Source organism: Lagopus leucura, unplaced genomic scaffold (assembly GCF_019238085.1).
Source record: "Lagopus leucura isolate 7727_CA_CO unplaced genomic scaffold, USGS_WTPT01 Super-Scaffold_100015, whole genome shotgun sequence".
In the NCBI taxonomy this organism is placed as follows: domain Eukaryota; kingdom Metazoa; phylum Chordata; class Aves; order Galliformes; family Phasianidae; genus Lagopus; species Lagopus leucura.
In genome coordinates, this window is record NW_024962269.1 from 16,952,038 (window position 1) to 16,974,874 (window position 22,837).

Consider the following 22,837-nt stretch of genomic DNA (forward strand, 5'->3'; position numbering starts at 1 on the left):
AGCAAAGGAGAAACGAAGCCAACACAGCCAGGGTGCGCTCATAGGAGGGAAGCTGGTGTGAAGCACACGTTGGATGGATGAGCTCAGCCCTGAAGGTGCCGCTCCACTGCAGGAGCACCAACAGGAGCCTCCTGCTCCCCCCGGCCACACAGCAGCTGCAGAAATCTGATTGACTCGGCCAGAAGCAGAGTTTTGCGATGCCCAGGAAGGCAGCAGAGCCCGGACTGCCCGCAGGGCTGCAGGAGGGAGGCGCGGAGCAGCTCGCACAGCTCCTGCGGGTGCCCTTGGGGGCGACGGGCACTCGGGCAGGGAGCTCTGCAGATGCTCTCCGCAATTTTTTTCTACAATTAGTAACAATTAGCAAGCTAATTAGCGGGAGTGACTAGGGCGAGGCTTTGAATAATCCCCGTGCTGTCATCAGAGCGTGTGTAAATCCCCGTGAGCCCGCATGCAAAGCCTACTGAAGGGAGCTGTGCCCCATCTTCAAGCGGGCTCCCAGGGGCACCGCAGCACCGACGGCAGCACGAGCCATGCTCACAGCTCCTGTGCACAAACATTGCTCTGCAAAGGTTACTTCCAGCCTTGGGGAGGCTTGGCGAAGGATAATCCCACTGTTCAAACTCAGATCAGCATTTCAGCTCTTCTTTTGGGTAATGGTCACAGTGAGCAAAGAGCAGCAGCTAACTGGTGTCATAGAGCTGTCTGTGAAAGCCTTCTGAAGAAGCAATCCTGAGTATTCCAGAAGTACTGGCTGCAAGAAAGTTAGAGAAGCAAGAAAAGGTGAATTTAAACTTCATTACTGACTTCATAGCAAGCCCTGTGTTTTCAATCAAGAGACACAGCCAGCGAGTGCCTCTGCAAAGCACAGCTGCTGCCACGTAGCTGCACCTCTGACTGCAGCTCACAGCTCCGCCAGGAAAGTGAAACTGCATTCTTAGCTCTTAGGAACCATGGAATGAGCCCAGAGGAAAAGCTCACCTCACCCCGAGATCAGATGCATTAGATTTAACTAAGAGTCCTTAAATTAGGGACAAAGCACCTCCCAGTTAGTACTGCAAGACTTTATGTTTGTGGTAACACCCTGAAATCAGTGATAGGACACTACGAGTGACTAATCCAAAGAGAAATCAAACACTTGAAATTAAAAAAGTTTATTTGAAGATTCATAAAACAGCTCTGTGAAAGACCAACATTCCCAAGACACTACTAGAGGATAACACATTTTCCTACTGTTAGAAAATAAAAAAATTACAATTCAACTAACAAAAGCATACATTTACAGACCAAACATTTTACTTTCAACACCAAGAAAGTAAATGGGTTTGAGAGTCAGACCAATAGCACCAACACTGGGTGATCACAAACCTCACGGGTCCGAGCCTGGGTTTGCCATCACTGTGCCATGAAGGTTAGTCAGGCAAATCAGACCTGTGAGCACTGAAGAGTTTATACAATGAATACCATACCTGCACTCTTTTTACATTCCAGTGATGCAAACAGCAAGCCAGAAACACCAAAGAGTTTCCAATAAATCTTCCATTTCAGTACAAGAAAGATTTCAGAACTTACAAACGGCAGCTCCATACTCAACACACAACTTTATTCACTTTATGTTCACAGTCTGTGCAGAAGAGGACATGTGCAATAGAAAGATGTGAAGAACAAGATGGAGAAGCACGACGAGGATCCCAGGCTTCCCTGCAGAGCAGCACAGCACTATACTGCTTTCCGATGGTACTCAGGAGGGGCCACTTCGTAGTCGCTGGCACTGAACAGCGCGGAGGAATTCTTTGCTAAGTACCTAGGAAAGGTATCACAAAGGTTAAGGCTCCTTCCCAAGGAGTTATTTAGTATCACAAACGATGAGATGTTTATTGAAATCACATTGTGAGATTCCAGGAGCACAAACCAACGCATACAACTGCTAGAAAGAGTCAGCTGTCCAAAGCAATTAAGGATCCGACAGCTCATGCCAAAAATCAATTCCAAACAAGCTGTTGTCAAGAGCTCTTGGCTCCAAGCAAGCACAGGGAGGTGAAGATTAACAGGATGAAACACTCTGCACTGGAGGTTCAGTCAGCTGCTACACCAGGAATGCAGCTCCTGCCAGTGGTTGTGAAGCAGGGACAGGACAGCTGTCAGCACACACGGATGGAGCCACAGCAAGGCAGCACTGCACTGCTCACGTGTCACTCAGGGGCCTCAGTCACCACACTGGCTTCACCCTCCCAGCTCTGCAGCTGACAGAACTTCAGCACTGGTCTTTACTTCCATACCCACAGAGCGACTGCTAACTTAAGACTTCAGGATCACTCCAAGGCAGTTTGCCCTGGGGATCAGGCCAACTCATGTCCAGCCTTCCTGCAGGGTAAGGCGTGTTTTGCAAGTGCTGAGGATTTCCTTTTGACCTCCATAGCTTACTCGAAGAGGTAAGTTAACATTTACTGGCAAACAGCTTAATGCTTTGTTACCCCCAATGATTCACAAATCAGTGCTCCCACAGACTACAGTCGACCATTAAAACCTTGTATGAAAACAAAGAACGTTTCTTCTCTCCAAAACAAACAAAAATGGAAGCTTGAGGCTTTGCTAGAAGCTGATCAAGAAATTAAGTGCAGCAGAATTGGTAAGCTGCAGTGATGCTGTGAGCTGACAGTGTGCATGCACACACACCTGCTCACTGAGCACAGGTCACACCACAGCAGTCCATTTACTGTTCTCTTGCTGAAAGATTTGAGAAATACTTACTTTAAGAAGTCATGCAAATAGTTTAACAGCAAAGCCAGACTCTTCTCATCAAGAGGCGTGTAAGCAAGCATAGCTCCAATCCGAACTGTTTCAAAACAAGTAGCACTTCAGTTATAAAGAACAGGTCTGAAAGTATTACAGCAAGTCTAAACCTACACTGGCATATATAAAGAGCCCAGGAATCCATTCCCACACACAAGCTAACCAGAAACAACGTGCATTCCAAATCCTTGCATGACTGAACATAAGGCACACAAAGAAGTCACAGGTTTTGGAATTTGCCTCTCCAATTTCTGCAGTTCCCACTCGCTGAGACTCAAGACAGGAGAAGGAAGCATTCAGATGCTCTTAACCACTCCTTAATCTCTATGTCATACTCACCAAACAGCCTCAGCAGATGTGGGGCACCGTAGACTTGAGACATGGGAGCATCTGGATGATCTGCTAAGATTTCAGCATACTGGGGCCTCTCAAACTTGTACAGCAGTTGTGTTCCCAGCATGACATTGAAGTATTCTTTAATTCCAGCCACAACTTCGTTGACTGCATACTCCCTGGTAAACAGAGAAAACAGTCAGCCTTGTTCTTACACCTGCCTGGACGCAGAGTTAGATTTGACAGATTTACAAAGCTTCAGATTTCTCCAGGAAATCTGTCTGCAGACCTTGAAATGCAGAACTCCCTGCAGCTGTGCAGCTCAGGCCCTCCTTTACTGACTGCTTTTAACACAGAAAGAATTTACGTAAGCCAAAAAGCACCTCTCTTTTTTTCACCTACTCAAGTTCGCTTGACTCAGCACTCATTCAAAGCAACATGAACTTTGTTCACCGGTGAGTGGGTGAGAACAGATAGAGAACAGAACTCCTGATGTGGCTTCTACACTTCATTTAGGAGAAAGCGTCAGGCAGGGCAGAGTGCCAGGGAGAGAGAAAACGTTCAGGAAGTAGGACAGCGTTCTTGAATCGTGTCCTTGGAGACCTGGACCCCCCTGGCACTGGGATGTGTTTAACAACTTCTCTTGTTCATGAAGAAACTTGCAATCCAACAACAGGGAGACATATTCAAGAGCTGAAATGACTGCTACCTACTTGTTATCAGTATTCCCTCTAGATTTCTTGTAGTTTGCATAATCCTCTAAAATAGAGTCAACGTTCTTCTTGGCAGGAAGATAGAAAAGCTGTGGAAAAAAACAAAACAGAAAATACAAACTGTCAAACTTACGCAGACTTTTCTATCTGCGTGCTTATCTTACAGTGACATAAGGAAATCTCTAGAACAAAGTTAACGGGTTAAGGTGTAAAGTGCATCCACAGGTCAGCCCCCAATACTGGTACTGGAAGCAAACAAGACTGCTGGGCACCTGCTGGGGCCAACAGTTTTCAACAACACTTAGTAAAACTGGCAAGAAGAATACAAAGTAGTTTCACTCACTAACAAGTTCCTGAAAAAAGATAATATTTCTTACAATGGAAGACAGTTTATTTTAGGTAAAATTACTGTATCAAGAGGCTTTAGGCAGATCCAGCTTGGCAGCACAGTTAACAATCACTATTCTAAGACTGCTTTCTGTCAGAGCTGTAGATGCCTCAAATGCTTTCACAATGATGTGTAAATAAGACAGGATGGAACTGAGGTAAGACATCACCTGCAATGCTCATACAGACTAATTCTGTCACCTAAGCAAACTCCTCAAAGCATTCCAACAGGCCAAACATGATTAGAGGAACACCACAGAACTTAAAATTAGTTGACTTTTAGCTTATGTCCAATTAGACTGATTACACTCCACAAATTTACACGCAGCTCTGCTGCACAGGTAAAATCCAACTGCAATCAGAACTGTCCAGAAAGGCTTCTGTTGAACTCTGAGGACTTTGCTGCACTGCACTCAAGCGAGATACAAAATTGCTGATTGCTGTCCCTGCCCACACATTGACAGGCTGCTCTGTCCAAAGTCACCTGTTTTTGCCTGGTGATCAAGTCCCAGTCATCTACCAACCATGGTTTCAACTCTTCCGGGATTTTCACCTTTACTTCAACTCTGTTCATAAATGTTTCTTCCTAGAACAAAGAAATGGATTCACGCTACTTACTTTCAGATAATCAACCAAGATAAGCCACTCATCCCATCCTTTCCACAAAGCAAATACACTACAGGAGTAAGGAATTGCTGAGTTGGCTTTCGGGGGAACAGGGCAATAGCTCAGGTTTTCAGGCCACCCAGCAGGCCTCGCATTTCACGAAGTCGTAACAATTCACACTGCAGGACCAAGTGCTGCTGTCTGTATTTCTGAGCCAAGCAGCTCTTCTGCTCCCCATCAAGAATCCTGCAGGAGAATCATAAGCACATACACTTTCAACCGTTGGATCTACTCGTGCCCTCTTCTTCCTAGGAGGCTGAGGAGTCTCACTGCTACTGCTCCCCTCTCCAATTCCAGGAGCTGCATAGAGGAAAGACAGCGTGCTGAGTAAGAAGTCTGGTAAGGCCATAAGAAATACCAATAAAAAAGAAATGCTTAGGATTTAAGAGTAGTATTTAGATTTCTCTCAAATCATCCTTTCATGTGATTTTGTTTTCAAAACTAACTGCACATCACACGTCTGTGTTTAAACTGCTACATCGCATGTATGTGAAGATGGAGATTTCTGCACTAAGAACAAAACATATCCAGTGCTCTTTGGAGAAACCTTCTGGAACCAGCAATCAGCAGTGCAAGCATGTCCCATCTTGGTAAGGAAACTGAAGTGGGACTTTACTATTGAGAATTATTTCAGCAGATTAGTGGGGATACCACCTTACATTCTGGTTCCAAAGGGTCTAAATCCTGACAGGCTGGAACAGCCCATGACAAAGCAGCAAGTTACACATCCCTATTTTATTAACTAGGGAATTTTACACAAGAGACACCTGAGGTCCAGGAGCAGCACCGTAAGGCGCAGGAACTGAACTCAGCAGGGGCAGGTTTAAGGTCTTATTCCAACTAAGAATCCTTCCCTAAGCATATCCACTTACACACAGAATAAAGGTGTACTTACTTTTCTGCTTGTTCTTTTTTGTTTTCCTGCAATGAAGAACACAAATTATTGCAAACATAAAGATGAAAGTACTGAATGAACTGAAAGCCAGAAAAAAGTACAGTAAGTTCAGACCCACAAACTCAGAGGCCTACAAAGCATTTAGAAAACAACAAAAGAAGAACTGCCAGGGATTATTTACCACTAGTGCTGATGCTTCAAGGCTTTTCTATGACACAGGGTAGCATTCACTTTTTGGGGGATTAATTCAACTCAAATCTACAGAAATCCAGAAGACAGGCCATGAGTATTTGCAAAAATCAAGCACCTTAAAGCACTCCTGGCCATCATCACCAAGGAACGTCCACAGACATTTTGTATTTCCCAAATGCCTGTAGAGGTGTTATTTCAGTACTTCAGAGATCTCTTAAAGACAGAATGAAGGGCAGGGAAGAATCAGGCATCTCAGCCAGCTGACTCTCCTGTAGAGCACTGGAAGAACAATTTTAGCACTGCAGCAGCACAAGGAAGTTTGAACAGCACCATGAGAATTCACTGTGTGCATCAGGTCGCATGGAGCGCCCATGACGGCACTGAAGTTTGGGGGAGATCACAGTTATACCTGCCTCTCACTTGTAACATTTGGAACTATACTGAATAGAAACATTCCTAACATTTACCTTCTTCCAAATACTGCTCTCAAACTTTACCATACATCCTTCAGCCTTCCCTCAGTCCTCCAGCCTTACCCTCCATTTCTATTCCAAGCAGTCACACTGGGAAGCTAACTTGCAAACATTTAAAGAACACCTGGCATGCAATGCCTGCTCTATGCAAATACTCAGATATGTCAAGAGATATTAGAAACAAATTAAAGTGTCATAGCAGATTTTCATTATTTGAACTTTGTATGTTCACTGATTTTACTCCTTTAGTAAGAAAGCTGGAACTAAGAGCATTACCAGCCATGTTCCCACCTGTTTATTATTAATAGGAATCCAATTAAATGCCTCAAAGTAAAAAAAAAAATTCTGTGTGCAAGATCCCAGGTCATGAGATAAAGCTTTATAGCAGTACATCATTATTTCTTTGGAAACCTCATCACCACGTCAAGTGACATTTGTGGCCAGCCTCTGAGCTGGGTGATCTGCGTCAGCAAGCAGGCAGAGTCTCTAGAAAGGTCTGAAATCAGAAGAGTAACACCTTTTTCGGGCTTCAAATCACAATCATTAGGCTTAAAAAGAACTGTGGGCAGAATAAAGATCCCCTCTCTCTCTCCAGGAAGAAGTAACAACTGCCAAGTCAAGTCACTGACAAAGGACTTGTGCACTGAGGAGAGTCTTTTCTTCAAAACCTGGAGTGAACAAGCAGAGATGGAGTTCTTTTGAGAATTACTGTCAAGATAAAAATAGTTTTAGAGCATCAGGCTAGCAGAGTCTTAGCAAACTGGTGTAGGCAGGCCGTATAAAATACTTTAAGAAATACTGTAATTAAGACATACACCACAGCTATGCTACTGAATCACACAGTCTAGCATAAATCCACTCTGGGCAGGCGCTTGTACTCTCCCACCTCTTTCCTTACTTCCTGATTCTTTACACTCAAGGTATACACCTCTGCACCAAGTCAAAGCAGCCATCTGTTTGCAGTCTAAAAGACAAATCTCAGTTAGCAAACAAACAAAAATCTCAGGTTAGAGACAAAGCATTAGCACTTGGCAGACCTGCAGCACACAGTCTGCAGTAACTCTTCACTAGGTTAGAACAGCTGTGCAAGACAAATGCTTCTGCTGAGTAACTTAAACATGCAGTGCACTCAGTATCCAGGAGAGAGATGCAGCATTTGTGTACAGGCGGTGCAGACAGCCTTACTGAGAGAACCTGGAATCTAGGAGGAGCAGCATATCTTAAGCAGACTCATTGAGACACAGCTGAAGAACGCCATATATGTTCCTTGTGATAGCAGACAACAATTTCCTGCAAGGGAATTCAAGTCCTGAAGTGATACAAAAAGATGAAATACAGCTGGCACAGCCTAAAGCACATCCTTCTGTGCCACTTCACACATGATGAACTAGCCCAAAAACACAGGCACAGCAGCATGAGATATTTGACAGACTTCATGTACAAAGTACAGCCTGGCTGCAAGTTTACATGCACCACTGAGCAGCATTTCCATACAGAATTAGCCAACAATAAAACTAAGAAGCAACACGGAACTGCCAGGGAAGCTCCAGTGGAAAGTTTTAATTAAGACTGATCAGAGAGTTGCCAGGTACTAAAGACCTCACAGCTCAAACCTGAAGGATGTAGCCTACTGTAGGCTGACATTACCTCAGCAGCAGCAAGGTCAGCAATGGGAATTCTGGGAGGAAGGAAACCCAGACCTCACTGCAGGGTTTTGATTAAGCCAAATGAGGACAGGCCCCTACATCCACAGTACTCCGATATGAGTAACCAAAAAATGACACTGAACTGGAAAGCCAATCATCAAGTGAAGATGCTGACATTACAAGATCTGCAATTGCACAGAAACAAGACAATCAGCAGGAAATGAATACAACTGCAGCTTACAAAACAGCTCAATGCAATTAAGTACTGTAAATCAAGGGCGAGACTCAGAAGGAAAACAAGTAGTCCCCAGCACAATGCTGAACTTTCAATTGCAGTATCCAAAACAAGATGATGTACAATCAAATGGTAAGTGCAACTAAGGAGGCTGCCAGAGAAGAGCATATGTGAATGCCTACACCTCACCCTTCCAAACATCTGTCAGAACAATGATACCCAAGTACTTGTCAAGGCCCTTGGACACAGCCTCAAGCAGCTAGCAGTCTGTGCACAGGACAGCAGGCATTAGTGCTCAGATCTCTGAAGGCATCTTCTGGAGTCAGATGTCAGTAGAAAACAAGAGCAGCTCACAAAAGAATTCAACACAGACTAATGAGATCAGGAAAAAAAACAAGACATTGCAAGGTGTGCATGCTCCACAAGAGGGAGGAGTCTATGACCACCTAGTTTAAAGTTTCATGAACAGCTACAAGTGCTTCACTTTCCCCAAATCCTCAAGTGTTCTAAAAGGACACAGAAGTCCGTTAGAACCTCCCTACAGCAGCAGGTTAAGATACAAGCAGCAGAACAAAGGTGGGCTACACGTGGGTCTCAGGGATTTGAGCTTTAAGACATTTGTGAGCACCACAAAGAGATGAACGAGGTTCCAGTTTGCCCAGGATACAATGACAAAGATGTAAACAAATCTCAAAGTCTCTCCTGATCGGAGGTGACTGGTAATAAGACCTTAAGTGAAAATAATCAAGTATGGAAAATAAGCACGTTGGAAAGAGCCTGCCAGCCTTCCACTGCTCAAGCAGCTCGGTCACTGAATTGGCTCTGAGGAACAGCACTCCTATCAAAATTCAATTAAAGCATCCAACGCTATCAGGAAAAGTATAAATACCCAAGTCAGAACTACGTGCACCTCTGGCTTCTATGCTGAGAGGAACCACTAGGCAGAAAGAAAAGCCGAAATATTATAGAGGTATTATTAGAGATAAAGGATGAAGCTGGAAGAATTAATTATTCTTTCCTCAAAAAAAAGAAATCTACTTTAAAACCCAGGCAGCAGACATCAAAAATGACAGAATAGCCATCCTCCTTCCTCCCCTCCTCAGCACAGCACTGAATTTGAAGAAGCAGCATCCTACCACTGAACGGTGTGGATGCCAGAAGCCCAATCGCTTCACAAGTTCTAAGTGTGTTGGATTTAGGACTCTTCAACATGTTGGAGCTTTGAAGCTCCTTGATTAGACTGATAGAAGCAGAAGTGGTATCTTTGGGTAGAAAAACCTCACAGACTTGAGTCACTTGCCTGTCCCTAAGTGCACCTCGCAGTGACCACCAGGCAGCTGAGCAGGTTAGGAAGATCTCCAGCTGGAGCTCACATTCCATTACAGTGCTGCTAACGCTCAGACAACTGGCACGCAGGCAGTGGCATTAAGCTACTTGGCACCTAGAGGACTGAGAGTAGCTTTTGTAAGAGCTGCTAGTTGTGCCAGTGGTAGTAAAGGATGCCACAGAAGACATGCAGCCAGAGCACACATTTTTAAGTGACGTATTCAGCTTAAGAACAGGACTTCTGTCAGAAGGAATGACAATAACTCCCATATTTCAGTTGAGATACTGTTTTGGAAGCATCTCTGATGAGACTGCTTGTAAATGCCTCAGTAAAAAAAAGCCCAGAAGCTTTTTGTAAGCCAGGGCCATGTTGTCACTCCAATATTTCAGGTTGCCCTTCTTATTTTCTAAGCACAGGCTAACAGTTTTCTATCACACCACGCTCACCAAAACCAGCTCATGTTCTTAGGAGCTGTTGTTCAGCAGCACCACACATAACACAGGTTGAAGAAGCCAGCATCTGCAGTGTTGTACTTCACCTTTCAAAACTCACCGTAACTACCCAAATGCTTATGATAGTTTTTCTAATTAATACAAACCCATCAATTAATTTCAAAACAGCTGTGTACAAATAGCATTTCATGCATATTTCTACGTGATTAAACATTGCTTATTAATAGCCTTAAAAGCTGTTTTCAACTCATTGCTGCAGTTTACAGGAACAGTTACTCTGAACAGATTCAAGCCAGTGACAAAAACAGAGCAGATTAAAAAGGCAGGATCAGTCCTCACATTTGTAACAGTTGGTCACCACAGCCCAGCTCTCTGGTCTTACAGAACAGCACCGTTTGGAGTGATTTCCACAGCTCCAGGATACAGTAAGCATGCAGAGCAACCGTAAACTTCTAGAACTAGGCAGTTTTAAAACTGACATCAGTTACCTTCCAAATATTAACTAGCAGACTGAAGGCATTTGACTACCCACAGCATGCCCTTCCCCACCTGAAGACGTGTGCATTTCAGAGAAACTAAAAACCATCAGTTCACACTGGCTTTAAGAAACAAAGAACAACATACTGCAGTACTTAGAATCGTTAACTCAATTGCTACCAAAGCTTACATTATTACAACTGAAGACTTTAAGAGTCTCTTAAAGAAATCTATGAAAGCAAGGAGGTCTGGATTTCAGGATGAAAATCCTGGTTTGACAATCCATCCTTAACTCACCGCGTCGATATGGTAGGGGTCTCCAAACAGCAAACAGTATGCGCTCCATCTCGTCTGAAAAATCTAGGCACAATGGGGGTTGAGTTAAGGAAAGAATGTCAGACCCAGCGCTCAGCCTTCAAAGAATCTATTTAAGATTCAAAAATTTACCTTTCTAGCAGTACGTTACAGATTTACTGAGCATTCCTGGAGGATAAGTTGTTCTTGGACTGTTATCTCCTTCTCACTACAGTTTGGCTGAGGAACAAATTAGCAAGTTCTCTCCCTCTGTTCAATCCTCCAAGAATGCTACAAAGGTAACTTTTGAGGCCAAATCGCTTGTCAGGGTTACCCTCTTTAGAATATTTGCTCATTGGTTTCTCCCCCTCCCCGCCAACAATACTTCATGTACCTGCAAAGACCTCAGAATTACATCAGAATAACCCCGATGTTTTCAAACTACTTCCAGATGTTTTGGTTTTCAGAAGCCATCTTGCCTTTAGTTGTAAGCAGAACACAAGCAGCAGTGGCTCTTTCAACAACACAGCAGCATTACAACTTTGCATCACTGCTAGGTTAGGTCAAAGCATTGCCTCTCCCTCAGCCTCCAGATAAGGAAGAAAAATGGGGAGACTTTATTGGAAGAACCAGGTCTAATTTAGAAGGATGCTGGTAATAGCTAGAGACTAGGAGCAAGATCAGTGCAACAAGCATGAGACCCTGTTATCTTTCACATCGGAAGACTGCTGTTTCAGTGACCAGTTTTCTCTCTTCCCCTTCACTACATTAATAATCCACCATTTAGAAATCAATTTTTCCAATCACCACGAAAAGTTTGGCATGTTTTTCTACATGAGAAACAATCCCTCATGCTTACTATAGTGACAATAGAAAAATGCAAAGCCATTCCCTTCACCCAACTGGTTTCAACTGGAGAGAAGAGACAGATGTGGTAACATGCTTTTGAGCTTTGGAATTGAACAGAAGTTTAAGATGAAGTCCTTTTTGCTGTGCCAGTCTACCTCAGATTTAGCATTATTGTATGTGCTTGAGAGAATTGAGACAACTTTGAATTCTACTGCTTTTCAAGTGCAGGTGAGCACTCAGCATTTTCTCAGCTGGAAAAATCAAGCAACCCACTGCAATCAGCCTGCACCTCTAACATGACCAAAGCTGATAGCACAGGGAATGCAGTCCTGAAGCACTACTGAGATCTCTGCAAGGCGTTCGGCAGTCATGGAAACATTTACGATCGAGCCATCGCTTCCTAGCTTAAAGAATTAATTCTACTTCCAGTGACTAAAAAGCAAATAGACTCAAGTGCAACCACCTCTCACGTAGCCCCATTAGTAACTATCACAATTTAGATGCTTTCATTAGTTTATAATGACATTTATTAGGAACTCTGTAGAGGCCCATCCCAAGCTGAGAAAGCACACAAAACCAGTGCAGCTAAGGTACCTCACAACCTGCAGCAGTAGACAAGGGAGTATATGCAGCATTATGACCAGATCCATCTGAAACTCCATTCCAAAAACCAAGAGACAATTTACAGCCTTGGCCAACTCCAAAGCTAAATCTACGCTCAGCACCTACAGCAACAAAGCCTTCATCCACTGCACTTCTCAAACCAATGAAACACTTCGTAACACAAAGCTGCCCCTAAAGGAGGCATGAAGTGTGAGCCAAATTCTCTTAGGAAACAATGTCATCTCAGCAGCTTCCTCAAAGATCAGAATCAGAAATGAAGTTAGGAGTTCAAAACATGACGCTGGTAATGAGCACCTTCACAATTAAGTAAGTGAAGTACTACTCCAGCAGAAGAGTTTCATGGCACATGAGCAAAGCAGAGCTGTACTGACCGTAAGAACCTAAGTGTACGGCCATGCAAGCCTATTCTGAAAAAACAAAAAGGATGAAATGAAAGAAAACTGAAAGTTGCATTTTGCATTTTTTCTCCTGACAAACATCTGAGCTTGCTTCTGGTCTCTTAAGGTGGAAAAACATTTTAACAGCATGTGTGTTTAGATTTGGCAAAAAACAACAAAATAAAGGCTTCCTAAATGCAATTTTATAACTGCACAGTAACAGGGCAAGGCATTTTAAGGATTTTTCTGTATCAGAGCTTGGGCTCCTTAGAAGAACTAAACAATTCTGCTCAATTTGACTGAGATAAACAAGTCTTAAGGGAGCTTCCCACATTTGAGTGTCAGTTCACTAACTTGAGGGGAATAGTATTCAAAAGAGGAGCTATAAATTGTTAACATCCAACCTATTCAGTACCTTGACTCAATATTAAGCACCATTCCATCTTAGAAGATGGTTTTAGTACAGTACTTCACCAAAGGCCTTTCAGATACCACAAAAGTAAACACCTGTATAGCTTGTGTGGGGAGTAGTGGAACAGAGGCTAAATCATAGGGAAATACCATTGGAAGATCAGCAGTAGAATTCTAAGCAACAGTTTGGTTTTGGTTTTTAAATGAAAAGTTTCTTACACTTCAACATTTTTCTGCTGCAGACCAGATGTCTTCTTGCCTGGAGCAGCACCTCTCATCTTCCCCTCTGCATATTGTTCCCTTTGAAAAGAATAAATTTGGCAATAAGACTACCTGAAAAAGCAGCTTGTTTTCCCTCAAAAGGTAAACAGTTACACAAATCATTTAGAGAACTGCTAGCAAGTAAATCAGAGTCAGTATTTGACAAAGAAGGAACAAGTTCAACTAAACAGCAAGACGTTCTTAAGCTCATTCATATAACAAACCTTTCAAGGCATGAACTCCCATTTACACCTCCTCAATCCTTGTTACCCAGTGACGTGGAAACAACAGCTAACCTCTGCTAAAAAAATAACATACATACTGAAAAAAAGGGTGCTTCGGACCAAGTCTGGAGCTGTTTAGCGTTTCCTAGGAAGACTATCCTCACTGCTTAAAGACACGTTTTAAGGATACTGCAGGAGGGTCATTTTTAGTCTCCTTATTTCCATGTGACAGAATATGCTTCCAGTTAGTCAGTGTGCCTGGCTCTCATCGCCCTACTCTGAAAACTAAGGAGCAGTTCAGTTCACTCTATAAGCTTCTGGAGTACAAAGATCAGAATCCCTCTAAGCCAAAGCACCTCCAGAATAAAAAGAGAAACTCATACTTCTTGACGGCGTCTGCTGGGAGTTGTTTGTTTTGAACTTACCAACCTCCTCTGATATGCAGCAGTTAGATTGAAGTTCTATGGAACAAATGATTCTGCTGAGAACAACTTCTAAGGAAAAACACTTACTGATTGGCTTTTTGAAGTTCTTTTTGTTTCTGCAAATTGGTATCCACGTATTTGAGCACTCTGCTTTCTGGAACCCATTCATCCCAGCTGGAAAAAAGAACAATAATTAATCATTCAAAACCACTATGTAATCACATTCTACACAACAGAATCAATTAAAAGCTTCACAGAATCTGAGACTGAAATCTGCTTTTGTGACAAGCCATGGACTGACACAACGGAGTGTGAATTGCCAAACACATTCCCCACTGTCTGAAGTGGTAACAGCTTTTCTAGGGAAGTGTAACCCTCAGTAAATTCAGAAGAGTTCCCCAAACTCATAGGATGGGCAATTTGGGAGGGTGGGAATTGTTTTTAATTTAAAAGAGTCATTTCAGGAAAAAGAAAAGCTACACTTACTAAGTTATGGGACATCTGTAGCCATAACTGTATTATTCTGTGAGTTTCCTTTATCTATTCCAACATTTTATAGGTTAACAAATTCAGCAATAAGATCTTACTGTAAGAAGAAGTGCTCTGATTTCTGTCTGTGAAGGAAACCAAGATGGCATGAATATTTGAAGAATCTGAAGTGAACGATTTAAGAGAACAGGTGTTGGGGAAATTGCCATTATGAGCAGTAATTCCACTTTGACAGAGTGGATAATCTGAGCAATCTGACAAATTATTTCAAATAAAAGCACATTAAAAGTGGCCACGTTATTCTGAAATGCATAAGTGAAAGCTCACTACATAGATTTCCACATCATTTCCATTTGATGGCAGTAGCTGCTACTCTAGCAACATCAGTACGATCAAAGCAATACTATTACAGGAGTACAAGGCTTTCAGGATTGAGACAAGCCAAGCTTAGCCACCAAGTGTTAGAGAAACAGACTGGCAGCTGTATGTACTTCAGTGTCACATTTTGGTCAGATAGGAAAGCCACTTCTCTTACTCCTGGCTGTACAGCTGTGACACTTTCAAAGAAACTTAACTGCAGCACGCATTCCAACACATGAGGAAGCTCTCACATCCTGTCAATATTTGCATCAAAAGTTGAACTGAGCAATTAATAACAAAGGACTAAAATTATGTCAACCAGAACTAAACAATCACTGTTCCATCTGTCTAAATCTTGCAGCAATGCCACTTTTAATGTAGTTAACTGGAAGCCTGAAGGTAAGAAAACCTTCAAGCAACACAAGCATGAAAAGAAAAGCAGGAGTTACGACATCATTTACAGCACCCTTCACCACCAGAGATAAACAAGGAAATGAAGTACCACATCCATGCTGCCTCACTGACACACAGCAGCCAGCTTAAGAATCAGTTACGCTCCCTGTAAATGCTTTATAGTAAGCAGTGACAGTTATCTGCCCGCTGGCAGGGAAGGGGATAGATGCATTTACAGAGAACTGTAGGCATTAGGATGTGAAGTTCAGCTTTTAGTGAAGTCAGTGAGGTCAAGATATTAGTGACAGTATTTGCTCGAGAATCCGTAGCACTGAAATGAAGCAAAATGTGAAAGATTTCTGGAGCCTGAAGAGCTGAAGCTTATAATCACTAAGGAAAAAAACAGTAATTCTTAGATTGAAAACCCTGCCATAGAACTTGATGGGCAAAAAGCAACTACTGAATGCAGTAACCTTGTGAAATCCTCTTTAGAGGGCTGACCATTACATCGTGAAGCCATCTTCAGAAGTCTCTCACCTAGAATCCTATTAGTTTTGCAGAAGGGAAAGGTTTCTCTAATGCTACCTCTGCATGACAGGCCAGAACTGAAAGACAGGCTAAGTCTGCTCCTGTGATGGACTGACATAGACAGCCCTCCCTACTCTGAAGGCAGCCTTCACAAAGACACTGTTTACCAGATCTTTGCTGCCAGCAACATTTAAGAGTGAAATACACTGGCTTTCTGAGAAGAATACTTGGCTCCACTGCAGCTCTCTCCTACCAAAACAGAAGTTTCCATATTGACATCTCTGCCAGGAGGGAACTATAGTAACTGTTTTCAAAGCTGAACAAACAAGCCTTCCTATGAGTCTACAGACACCGTAAGCTACTTTGCCTACACAACCAAAGCCCTGCAGGAAGGAAACTGTGAGTTAGGCAATCTTTTGTTACTACAAATCATGGGCCTATGTATAAGAAATATTTGGGTTAATTTTAGAAAATTCTCCAGTAACACAGATGGCAGAACTTGTTCATCAAGCTAATATTCCAACTGATAAAAAAAAAAAAAAGAGGACTGACTCCACTTCATGCAAATACTTACTTTTTATTCCAACCACTGTAATGAATAAAGTATTTCACTTGCTTGTCCTTTATGGCAACCTTTACACACTGGAACAGAGGAGAAGAGTTCTGTTAGCACCAATGAGAACAAAGATGACCAAACAAGTTTTGCTTCATAAGCTTTCAGACTCTAAACATGCAGAGATTTCCATGCATGCAACTGAAATACCTGGCAGCAACTCCACAGCAGAAACTAAGTTGTCTAACACAAGTTGCTGCCTATTTACAGATCTGGAAGGTCTAAGCAAAGCAACTGTGCTGAGCTATCCAAAGGGCCACCTTCAGCCATGAGAAGGATCCAAAACCCCTGAGGAGCACCAGATTAACCACACAGCCACTTAACTAGTCCAGGGTTAGCTGTAAGCCATTCAGAGAGCTTGCTCACATGCAGGCCCCTACCTCACAGGCAGGTAAGCTGGCTGAAGTAGAGGAGTCTTCAAAAGTAAAGTAAATAACACGGATCTCTGCAGTCACAGAGAGCACACTGTACTCAGTAGAAAGGACTGTAGGATAGGACTTTTCTAGATTGAGAATTTAAATATGGGGTAAGTAAAAGGTTATCTCCATCCAAAGACTGGCCTCTGAAGACAGTAACCTCATACACCAAGACTGAGGTGAGACCAATAAGACAAGGGAATGTACAGGACAAGGTTGCCCCAATTAATCCACACCACCACTCAGAAGCATCCCTCACAGGAACCCGTGTGCCTTAATTTTAAGAAGGGCCCTCCCAAGAGCCTGTCAGATGTAACATCAGCGCATCCAGAGGAAGGCTTCAATGAGCTGCAGCTACACACACTGCTCATTAACAGTTTTCTCCTGCATCTGCAGTCTGACATGCAAGACAACTTTCCAATAGAAGGAAAGCACAGCCAGAGACATACCTCCTCCTGCAAGAGCACAGCCCAGAAGACAGACTGCATAACCTCTCACAGTTCATCTTTGTGTCCAGCTACATCACCAAACTTCCCAGCCGTGCCAAATCAAGTCCCCAGCTTAGGGCTGGATAAGGCACTTCTCCAGAAAGGTATGTTCTGGAGATGCTGGGGTACATGTCACCATTCCACCCCACAACATCCTCACCTCAGTCTACTGCAGAGACATGAACATGCTCTTCAGCTCCATCTTTTGGTTCCATTTTAAGGCTTTCTCTATTGAAGTGGGAAATTGACTTACACAACTCAGAATGGGTATTTCTGCACTATGCTGGGTCACCTATAAGCACTCCTGAGAATCCAGCCTCTTGCTGTACAGCATTTTCCTCAGCATCACTGTCAGGACTCCATCCCATGTCTTCCCAATTTAAAAAAAAAATCATCAATGCTTAATTGCCAACAAAGTGGAACAACATATTCCACTACTGATCTCCACACCACCATATTTGGAACAAACTCAGTCTCACCTGGACTCACAACAAGGAGTAAGGATATGCTGACCCTGCTGACACGCTACTGCACTGCTTATTCATTTGAACTTGCTAGTTCACTGCAGACCTGGATTTAAAGTCACAGTCAGACCGTAGGCTTAAAAAGCCTCTATTGGTTATGAGGAATCAAAGTGAGCATGAATATTCAAATAAATACCATCCCACACCAAAATACTTCCCTTCCTAAGAGAAGGAAGAGAATTAATGGATAAGCATAACAGTACTTCCAGGCAGCTTGCAGCTGTTAAAAGATAGCAGCTTTCAGCCAAAAGCATCTTAAGTAGACCTCATTTAATTCTGCACTGTATAGTTACTGCATATGGATTGACAAATTCTAGCTTCCCATACTGCTCTGATGCTGGTTTATGCACTCGTTCCAAGTTTGCTGTGCAGTGCTGTGGGAACACATGCATTAGAGATGTTCAACACAAAAGATATAACCTTAGTAACTCATCAGAACAGCTGCACAGTACTGCTGTGGGTCCTGAGTTGTTTTTGTTGGTTTTTTGTTTTTTGCTTTTTTTTAAGCTTCTCCATAATAAAGAACCACAGGGCTTAAAACTGAAGTGTATATAATAACATGTTTTCCTTCATCTTGCTTCAGTCATTACTCCTAGGGAGGTAAGGCACAGCAAGTAAACTCCTGCAATTCTTTATTTTCCTGGGCAAGTCAGAACCACGTGCAGTAATGAGCAGCCACATACCTTTGCTTCATAAAGGAGAGGTCCATGAAAACAAAGCACTCGTTCACCTGAAAGACAGTCACAGAAAGCCACCTTAGAATAAAACCAGGGCCATTTCTCAAAAGCATGTTATCACAGAACAAATCCAACATCAACCTAGCAAGAAACTCTAAGAGATTTTGAGAACCACGCTGGTGATTGAAAACTTTTTGTCATATCAGAGGATCGAAGCAGATTACTGAAGGAAAGATTCCCCATGGACTTCCCCAGAAAGCACTTGCACAAGGAAAGCTGCACACCAGCTGCATCCAAGCCACCCACAGTTCTGTTTTGTTGGTTTTTTTTCCTCCCAGCAAACAGTTGACACTCAAACCTATAACCCTGCCCATACTTCTAGCCTCTGCCAGCTCAAGTTACTGGCACCCAGACCTCCTTCAGAGCCATAACTTCAGACACAGATATGAAAACATACTGGCTTGGTGCAAACGTGCACTTTAGCAGGTAAAACCATTTTGCTGTAAGGGATTCCTAAGTCTTCATGACATTGCAATTTGACTCAGAGCAGGGAATCTGCTCTTGCTATCAGATGCCACCCCTCTATCTCAAGCTGCCGACACAAACAAAAGTGCTACCAGCACTTCCCTCCTGGTAGGAAGTGCAACACCTGGCATTTCCAGTTCAATGAAGTAAGAATTCCAACATTTCTCCAACCATTTGTGGGACAGAACAGTGGCAGGGTTGTGCGACAGCTAGAAAAAATGCTCACTTCATGGTTCTAAGCAGGAAGAGCTCATCCTTCAGCCTCCCTCCCACCTGCAAATGGTAAGTCCTATTGCGCAGTTCTATTCTGCAGGAATTTGAGTGTACTCAACAGAAGATGTTTCCTTCTTGAGAGCTGTGATGCATCACACGTTCTGAAAGAGAAGCTGCAGAACAGTCCAGTGTGCAGCACACAGCCAGGACACACAGGGCAGAGCAGTGCCTCAGCACCTGTGCTGTGTGGGCTGGGAGGACCAGCAGCACGATGCCTCCTCAGCCCCGCAGCTCTGGAGCTCCTTGTGAGCAGCTCAAAACCAACCAATTTGCAGGCTGTGGGTTTAAAAGTACCCTCTATTGCAAAATTCACTCTACTCTTCAAAACTTGTTTCTACATACTCAAGGGATAAGTCCAGCAACAGCACGCAGAGCCTTTAAGCGTGACCCCTCTTGAAAGCTGGACAATCTTGGCCGTATTTGCCTTTCCCCACCCCAGACACAACTCTACGTTTACACAACTTGTAACCAGACTGGCTGTAAAGAATCGCTCTGCAAACTGCTGAAAACAAACAAATATCCCCACACCTCAATTTCTTTTGGTGAGGGCACTGAGCAGCTCTCACACGCATTCTGAAGCGCCGCTCTGAGAAGGTCAGAGGTTGCCTGATTTTGTTTCAATCAGAGGAGGAGGATTTGGGCACCATTTTAACAGCAAGAGCGGGATACAAGCAGACGCACAACAGTTTCTCCAAAGAGCACAACTGCTACCAAACATCACCCAGCAGCAGGAGGCTCAGATGGGCAAGTACACATCTGTGAGTTTACTATTTAACTTGTATGCTGACTAGGGAGAGCACTGCCATCAAAAGATGTACTGCCTAGGCTATGAGCCACACGCTCCTCACAGAACTGAAGTATTCACAGTAAAGTCCAAGAACACACAACTATGTCAGAAATGTATTTCAACTTGTAAAATGCTCCTGTACATTGGAAAAAGAGCTAGAGATTTGCCAACAAGTGATTCTTTTGGTACTTGAAGTACTTTTATGCAAAAACAAAGAACACTAAACAAGAATCTTCATAATCAGGGCTAAGACTGAAAAGTTCCATTAACCTCACACTTTACGTTGCTCACTTGGGCACAACTGGAAAACACATCTCCATTGTAACTGTCCTATAAAGCCTTTCCAGGCAAAACACTGAGATTAAGGAACACAAACCTTAGTTGTGCAGAAAGGTTGCCACGAAAACAGAATGGCCCTAACAGGATCAGCAGACCGTTTCTCTCCTGCACTGCCACAGTAACACCCACACCTACTCATTATCCCACAAGCAGGACTTGTAAGAAAAGAGTTCTTTAGCTAACATAGCTGATAGAAAACACCTGGACCTGCTCTGCCAACACTTGAGGAAGCCAAGGTACACAGAGCATTTGTGCTGGGTACTAACAGCTCCCATGCCGGCACCAGGCCAGCACACCCTGCTCAAACACAAAGCAGGCTCTGGACCAGCAAGTCTTCTGGCATCAAAGACTGTGAGGAACAGCTCGGGGAAGTCTCAGTTCAGCTGCCCCCTCCTACAATTGTTTTGCACGCAGAGTATTTATAGAAACAATAAGTTCTCAAGTTGTGTGTGAAGGACGTGACACATGTCTTGCCTTTGATGTCGAAGTGGAAGGCTAACAAGTCATCTTGAGAACAGATGTGGCAGCAGAGATATCACCATCATCAGGGAACAAACCTGCTCTAAGCAAGTCAAAGATTGAACTTGACAGCTGAGAAAGATTCAATATTCTCCATTTTCTCTTGTCTGTGAGAAGACGCAAGAACACCAAAGAACCATTAATTCGCACTTGACCAGATCTGATCTCATTTCTGAAGCCTACATGAAAAAAATGACAGTTCCTCCACTTTAAGGGATACCCCATATTGCCAGTAGGACAACTGGGTGCTCCAGGCTTTCAACCGTATTCACAGAAATCCTGTCTCCTTCTCACCCATTCCTTTACAGGAAGTGCCTGTAACTGTTACAAAACAGTTTTCAACCCCACCCAACACTATTCAACAACAGGATTTCAAGTTACACATAATTTTATTTGCCACGCTGTGATTGCCATAATAAAATGCTTCAGTTTCAGCACTTCAGGAAGCTTCATTCATGGGACGCTTCTCCAATTAAATGCTAGTGCTGAGCTCACAAGCATTTATATTTAGGTAAGAAAGCTCATATTTTAACTTCTGTACTGAATTTATGCTGCTTGGACTCCTACAGCTATGAATATGTCAGCTCGGAATTCTACTCAACTTCCAGTTCACTACATTTTGCATTAACTCACTACAACGTGAAACACACATTAAATCCTGATTAACTCTGCAGGTTGGTAACACTGCTATGGACACTCAGAACAGCAGAACACGCTCTGACATCAGCTGCCATCCAGTCGTTGCTGCCAGGCGCTCCTCTGCAAAGCCAGCTGCTCAAGACAGAAGCCACAGTGAGGACCAGGCAGAAAAAAGGGGAACAAACCTTCATTTGCCAGTATTAGCATCAATCATTTTAAAACCACGACATGCACAAAAGAAGCCTCCTAAGCAGCAGAACCCTACCATTTACCCTAACGTCTCCGCTGCTCTCATGCAGGTATGGATTCCACCAGCTGTATCAGTGCAGAGCCCCGAGCCTCCTTCTGTGCGAGGAACCCCAGCCCAGCTCCACAGCACGGGCAGCGGAGCATCGAGCCGAGCAGATACAAACCCTAACAGACTTAGGAGATGTCAACGGCTTTAACACCTGCCGGAAAACGAGCATACATAGAATATCGGGGGAGAAGGGAACGCTCAGGTCTTACGGGCAGGAAAGCCGAGGAATAGGAAGAGAGGAATCCATTTCTCCCCACACGCTGCCTCTGCTACGGCGGAGAGGCAAAAGCTGACACCCAAACGGCGCCGTGCCGCCGCAGGGCCCCAAGGGAACATCAGACTTCAAGGGGACATCGGGCCCCCGCCCGTGAGCACGGCAGCTGTCCTATTTCAGCAGTACTCCCTCAAAACCGTTTCCTTTGTTTCTCCTCGGCCCGCCCACCGCCGCAGAGCCGCTCTCAGCCCTCGGGCTCGGCGCAGCCGTGCGGCTCGCAGGCCCCCGTGCCCGTCACGGCCTCCCGCCCGCCGCCCACTCCGCTCCCACACGGCCGCCGCTCCCTCGGCGCTCACCCGCGACCCCCACCGCCGCACCCGGCCCGCCAACCCCCGCCCGCACTCACCCTCCTGGAATTTGGGCTTGGGGTCCTGCTTGGGCGCCATTTATAAGTGCCTCGCCCTCCTCCCGCCCCCTCCCCGCGGGGGCCTCACCACCTCCGCCGCATTCTGCACGGCCGGCCCCAACCCCCGCCGTACCGCGCATGTGCATCGCACTGCGCCGCCCCCGCGGCATGCTGGGATCGGTAGTGCGGGGCGGGGCGGCCGCGTCGGGAGAGCGCGGCGCTGCGGCTGCGGTGCTGCGTCGATTCGGTTCCGTTCTTTGGCGGTGAGGATCTGAGAACGACTGAGGAGCACGTGACA

At 44.2% G+C, this 22,837-nt stretch overlaps 1 protein-coding gene and 1 long non-coding RNA gene across 5 annotated transcripts; both read right to left on the bottom strand.

Annotated features, from left to right (window-relative positions):
- Positions 1-1,135: 1,135 nt before the first annotated feature.
- MORF4L1 (mortality factor 4 like 1) lies at positions 1,136-22,662 on the bottom strand. 4 transcript variants are annotated; one of them, XM_042875845.1, is made up of 13 exons: positions 22,540-22,661; positions 18,546-18,592; positions 16,396-16,463; positions 14,139-14,225; positions 13,361-13,441; positions 10,884-10,946; positions 5,785-5,810; positions 5,101-5,189; positions 4,708-4,809; positions 3,837-3,925; positions 3,130-3,302; positions 2,749-2,833; positions 1,136-1,801 (listed from the first exon to the last, which is right to left on the bottom strand). In XM_042875845.1, the coding sequence occupies exons 1-13, from the start codon at positions 22,577-22,579 to the stop codon at positions 1,717-1,719; spliced, it is 1,035 nt and encodes a 344-aa protein (XP_042731779.1). In that variant the 5' UTR covers positions 22,580-22,661; the 3' UTR covers positions 1,136-1,716. The 4 variants fall into 4 exon arrangements, with proteins under 4 accessions (XP_042731779.1, XP_042731780.1, XP_042731782.1 ...); XM_042875846.1 differs by lacking the exon at positions 10,884-10,946; XM_042875848.1 differs by lacking the exons at positions 18,546-18,592; positions 22,540-22,661 and adding an exon at positions 16,815-16,909.
- Positions 7,643-10,877, bottom strand: LOC122182500. Its single transcript, XR_006179837.1, has 2 exons — positions 10,449-10,877; positions 7,643-7,739 (listed from the first exon to the last, which is right to left on the bottom strand). It is a non-coding gene; the product is annotated as an uncharacterized LOC122182500 (long non-coding RNA).
- Positions 22,663-22,837: the final 175 nt, after the last annotated feature.

Bases quoted from the DNA above. Each gene is read 5' to 3' on its own strand.
- MORF4L1 (XM_042875845.1), bottom strand. From the start codon at position 22,579: ATGGCGCCCAAGCAGGACCCCAAGCCCAAATTCCAGGAGG. The intron at 5,811-10,883 runs GTGAGTTAAGGA...TCTTCATTGCAG, and splicing joins ACCCCTACCATATCGACGCG to GAAAACAAAAAAGAACAAGC. The intron at 3,926-4,707 runs GTGACTTTGGAC...TTTTTTCCACAG, and splicing joins TGATCACCAGGCAAAAACAG to CTTTTCTATCTTCCTGCCAA.